The sequence below is a fragment of the Magnolia sinica genome, chromosome 9 (assembly GCF_029962835.1).
Source record: "Magnolia sinica isolate HGM2019 chromosome 9, MsV1, whole genome shotgun sequence".
Classification (NCBI taxonomy): Eukaryota; Viridiplantae; Streptophyta; class Magnoliopsida; order Magnoliales; family Magnoliaceae; genus Magnolia; species Magnolia sinica.
Genome location: NC_080581.1, coordinates 76,905,531 through 76,911,462, shown reverse-complemented (window position 1 = coordinate 76,911,462; position 5,932 = coordinate 76,905,531). Strand labels below are relative to the sequence as shown.

The following is a 5,932-nucleotide window of genomic DNA, read 5'->3' as shown; positions in this document are numbered from 1 at the left end:
CTATCGAGGAAACACCGTGGAAGGAAAAATTAAGGAAAGCATTCTATCAATAAATATATAGAATTCTCTCCTTCCCTTCCTCCAAAGTGCTAGGGTCCAGAAAAGCATCCCTACACCTACTCCATGTCCAACTCCAAATCCTATCCACATTAATTCCCAGTCATATTTCCTTTCAAATTGCAATGTTAATAGAGCGGACGGTGGTGCACTCTCTGCATCTTCGCATTTCTTTGATAGTGGAGGTCCACACAATCCAAAGTTCTCTTTGAATGATTCGCTATTAAATGTAAGAAACTGCCGGCTTTGTGGTATTTTTCCCACGAGAAAATTCTGTGAGAGATTCAATACTGCAAGGAATGTTAGCTCTGTTAGCTGCCAAGGGATCTCTCCATACAATTTATTATGTGAGAGATCTAATGACTCTAGATCCCTTAGATTCTGAAATGATGTTGGAATTCTGCCGGTTAAATCATTGTTGGACATATTGAGCACAAGGAGTGACTTTAGATCCCCAATTGATTCTGGGATATCCCCATGAAATTTGTTTTCCGAGAGATCCACTACAGTAAAGGCTGTAAGGATCTTTACTAGTTCCATCTGTAGCCCTTTGCTGACTAAAGACACTTTGTTTTGATAGTATATGGAACTTCCGTTTCTGTCTATCATTTTGCCAAGGACCAAAGATTGGGATTTGTCATCTTCCATCATTGCCTTCCAGCTCTTGAACATATTTGATGGAAAATTACCCTCAAAGCTATTGAAAGAGAGGTCGAAAATTTGTAACAGTGGGAAAGGGTGATTTGTTAGAGGATGCGCAATGGTGCCATGAAATTGGTTGGATCTCAAGACGAGAACACGCAACTGGGACAAAGTTCCCAACCATAAAGGGAAGGTGTCATGTATTTGATTGTTTCCCAGGTTTAATACCTCCAACATTTTGCAATTAGCCAAAGACCTTGGCACTGGGCCCTCTAATTGATTCCTGCTGAGATCAAGCGTTTGTATGTTGCATCCCTCTTTAAATGTCTGAAGTAAGGTGCCATTGAAAGCATTTCCTTGAAGATTCAACACAGACAGGGCATCACCAATCTCACCCAAACATGGTGGAATCTGACCAATGAAGTGATTGTGAGATAAATCAAGGACTGTTAGGGATGTTGCATTGCAAACTGATCGAGGGATTTCACCACCAAGGCTATTGTTTGAAACTGAAAAGAATACAACGGAGGGTGATGGGATTGGAAGTGAACCTTTCAACATGTTGAAGCTAAGGTCAATAACGCGAGAGTCACTCAACAAAAGATGGGGAGATGGTTTTATTCCCTGCAGAACGTTGTGAGAAAGATTTAAAGAGATTAAAGACCCATTGCCAACCTCCCATATCCATTTGGGTATTTCACCACTAATTTTATTGTAGGAGAGGTCCAATTCCACCAACTTCTCTTGATTTCTCAAGAAATTTGGAAATGTGCTGATGTTGCAAGAACGTAACAACAAAGATTGAAACTGGGGGATGGAAACAAATGTGGAATTACCGCTGCCATATTGGACTGACAAGTTGTTATCTGAAAGATCCAGAGAGTAAAGGTTTTTGAGGTTTTGAAATAAGCCTAGCTCCACAACACCACTGAAATCATTGGAAGAAAGGTAAAGTTCTCGAAGGTTGGTAAGTTGAAAGATAAATCTGGGTATCATCCCCTGAAATTTATTGCTATCCAAATAGAGGTTCTCCAGCTGTGGAGAAGAGTGGAACTCGCCAAGTTGACCGCTAAGTTGGTTACCTCCCAGATCCAACCTTTGTAATGATGGAAGTGAAAGCAATGATGATGGAATGGTCCCATTGAGCAAATTATTCCGTAAGATGATTTCTTTGAGATTCAGACCGCTCAATTTATTGGATGAAAGATACAGATATTGCAGTTTGGTATGGTTCCAAAGTGAGGATGGTAATGATCCTGACAAGTTGCAATTCCTGAGGGCTAAATGAGTCAAGAATTTGAGATTACCGAGAGAATCTGGTAACTTTCCTGAGAATCCAGTGTATGAAAGGATCAATCGCTGTAGAGTATTGTTTTGAGGGAACTCCGGCAAATTGATAGCTACAAGTGGATTGTCTGATATGTCGATGATTTGTAGATTTGGCAGCTGGAAAACACTGTCAGGGAATTTTCCATGCAATCCACACTCTGTAAGGAGCAGGGATGTCCAGGAGGATAAGTTGCCTATGAAATTGGGCACTGCAGAGGAGAGATTGTTTCGACTGAGATCGAGTTCAGATAAGAAATGGAGCTGTGAAAGGGAAGAATAGATGGAGCTTGAAAGACCACATTCTTGTAATATCAACTTGCGGAGACTCCCTGGGAAACTGGGCACTGCAGAGGAGAGATTGGTATGGCTGAGGTCGAGTTCAGATAAGAAATGGAGCTGTGAAAGGGAAGAATAGATGGAGCCTGAAATATCACAATATTGTAAAATCAACTTGCGGAGACTCCCTGGGAAGCTGGGCACTGCGGAGGATAGATTGTTTCCACTGAGGTCGAGTTCAGATAAGAAATGGAGCTGTGAAAGGGAAGAAAAGATGGAGCTTGAAAGATCACATTCTTGTAAGAACAACCTGCGGAGACTCCCTGGGAAGCTGGGCGCTGCAGAGGAGACATCGTAATTTTCACTGAGATCGAGTTCAGATAAGAAATGGAGCTGTGAAAGGGAAGAAAAGATGGAGTCTGAAAGACCACAATATCGTAAGTTCAACTTGCGGAGACTCCCTGGGAAGCTGGGCACTGCAGAGGATAGATTGTTTCCGCTGAGGTCGAGTTCAGTTAAGAAATGGAGGTGCGAAAGGGAAGAATATCTGGAACCTGAAGGAAGACAATCTATTAAGCTCAACTTGCGGAGAGTAGGGAGTGGCAAATCTAAGGTCTGGCCCTGCAGTAAGATGTCTACCCAGTCCAGATAGAGTTCACTCAGATTGGACAGGTTTTGGACGACTGCTCCAATGCTTGGGTTTTCGAGTTTCAGGTATTGAAATCCAGAACCATTCCAATATTGATTGCCAGAAAGATCGAGAGAAACCAAAGTGGTCAAGCGGGAGATTTCCAGTGGGATTTGGCCATAAAAGGATAAGTGAGAGAGGTTGAGATGGGTCAAACTGGTGAGCTGGTCAAACCCATAAGGGAATGGAGAGGGATCAAACCCATTGTAGGCGAGGTTGAGCTTCTGCAGGCTCCGAAGATGAAAGAGGCTTTCAAAATCAATCCGACCCCTGATCCGAAGGCCACTGAGGTCGAGGCTGATCACGTGACCAGTGACCTCATGGCACGTGATGCCTTGCCAAGAGCAGCAATCGGTATTGTTTGAATTCCAACAGGGGAGAGTAGAGAGGGTGGAAGCAGTGAAGTTAAAACCATGCTTGAGGTGGAGTAACGCAGAGAAGTGATGATGGTTGCATTGTTGGGTAGTGAGAAAGAGAAGAGATGATAAAAAGAAGAGACCAAAGATAGAGAGCTCACTGAGGTCGAGGCTGATCACGTGACCAGTGGGTCCATCGCACGTGATGCCTTCCCAAGAGCAGCAATCGGGATTGTTCGAATTCCAAGAGGGGAGAGTAGAGAGGGTGTAAAGAGCAGGGAAGTCAAGGCCATTCTTTAAGTCGAGCAAAGCAGAGAAGTGGTGATGGTTGCATTGTTGGGTAGTGAGAAAGAGAAGAGATGATAAAAAGAAGAGAATGAGAAATGCTGGGTTGTTTTTAGAAGAAAAGAAGAGAGCCATTGGTCAATAATAGATGGGTGTTGGGAGTTTGGGATGTGTAGGAATAGGAAGCGTCAGCTTTATTTATAGACAAAAAGTGAAGAGGTTACTACTGTTAAGGCTCATACGTGTGAAATACGAGAGCCGCTCGTGGTGCCCGTTTGATTTTCCAAATTCCAATATATGTGGGGCCCACCATGAAGTATGTGGCTTATCCACACCGTCCATTCATTATGTCAGCTGAATTTAGTTCATTAGAAAACAATTGAGGAAGATCCAAATCTCAAGTGGACCACACCACATGGAAAAGGGAATTTAACACCTACCGTTAAAAACTTCATGGGGCCACTATTTCCTTTGGGGTGGGCCACTTGAGTGTTGGATTTGCCTCATTTTTGAGTCATGTTTTTCGGCTCATGCCCCAAAATGTTGGCTAAAACGTTAGGGTGGGCCTATGAATGTTTTAACGGTGAGAATCATTATCCCATTGCTAGCTGTGGTGTGTTCCACTTGAGCTTTTGATATGAATTATTTTTGGAATCATTCACTAAAATGATCTCGTCAAATAGATGAACGGTGTGGATATAATAAATACAACATTGTGATGCCCATGCAACTTTGATCTCATTTGACGAGCTCGGCGAGCGTCAGCCGTACGGGGATTTCCAGCCAAAGCCTTTCCCAGAAAGTTCCTGCCTTGTGATGCTAAGTGGGGCCCACCGTGATGTCTATAAGAAATCCACACCGTGCATCCGTTTTGAGAGATTATTATAGGACATAAGACCAAAAATGAGGTGGATCCAAAAAGCAAGTGGGCCGCACAGGAGGAAACAGTAGGAATACAGTGACCACGGTTTGAAACATTAGTATGGCCAGAAAGTTTCATCTCAGGCAAACCTTATAAACGGTTTGGATGGCATATAAACATGAAGGTAGATTTGGATTGCATTGATGGTACTGGTTAGTGGTTGATGTTCTATAAGCCCACCGTAATGTATATTTTTTATACACTTAGGTGACAATGGTGATTGACTGCCCACCATACTTTGTGGTTGGTTAAAACATTTCCCGATTAGATGCGCCTGGGTCTCACCCAACGCAGTGTAGTCCAAACATTTCCCGATTAGATGCGCCTGGGTCTCACCCAACGCAGTGAGGTTCTGACTGTGGAACCCACGTTGACGCATGTATTGTATATCCAATCTGTCCATCCATATTTCTGCTCCTTTTGAGGGCATTAACAACAACAACAAATATATATATTCAAGTGGACCACAGTGCTGATTGAATTCCCACCATTAAAATTTTCCGAGGGCTCAATGTAATGCCCACCGTGAGTTTATTTGCCATCAAACCTGTTGATAAGGACACAATGACCTGGATGAAGGGAAAAACAAATATCAGCTTCATCGAAAACTTTTGTACGTAGCCCACAAAAATTTTTTAGCTGTTGAGAATCAACAACTACTGTTCCTCCAATATGGTTCACCAGAGATTTGGATCGCCTACGTACCATGTCACTAGCGAGTGGCTACTGATCGCTGCTATATAAGGCCTATCATGATGTACTTAGTTAATCCACACTGTCCTTCCATTTTACTAAGATAATTTTAGGGCACGAGCCCAGAAATGAAGGAGATTCAATTCTCATGTGGACCATTTTAGAGGAAACAGTGGTGATTAAAGGGCCACCATTAAAAACTTCTTATGGGTTATAAAAGTTTTGGATCAAGCTGGTTTCAGTTTTTATCGTTCATCCAGGACTGTGTTCTTATCAACAGTGGATGACAAATGAACATCATGATGAGCATTATGGTGGGCATTCAATTAGCATCCTTTCTTATGGTATGGTCCACCAGAGATTTGGATCCTCTTAATTTTTGGGTTCATGACCTAAAAGAAGCTGGAAAATGGATGGATGGCCAGGATATACAATACATACATTAAGGTGGGCCCACGGTCATGGCCACACCCAATCCGGAAACCTCATCCTAACTATGCAATCCTCATCCAAAGAATTTTACTTTTTTTTTTTTTCATTTTTTGTGATTTTTTATAATAATATTAATTACTAATTTTACTTTTAGATGTCTATTTAATTCTTTTTAAGCAACTTTATTAATTGGTGGATATTTTAACTATTTTAGAAAAAATTATAACGGAAGTGGGAGAAAACTAACATAAG

At 42.1% G+C, this 5,932-nt stretch overlaps 1 protein-coding gene across 1 annotated transcript; it reads right to left on the bottom strand.

The window, feature by feature from the left end:
• Positions 1-3,768, bottom strand: LOC131255171 (receptor-like protein 7). Its single transcript, XM_058255869.1, has 2 exons — positions 2,598-3,768; positions 1-2,372 (listed from the first exon to the last, which is right to left on the bottom strand). The coding sequence occupies exons 1-2, from the start codon at positions 3,766-3,768 to the stop codon at positions 1-3; spliced, it is 3,543 nt and encodes a 1,180-aa protein (XP_058111852.1).
• Between the last annotated feature and the right edge of the window lie 2,164 nt (positions 3,769-5,932).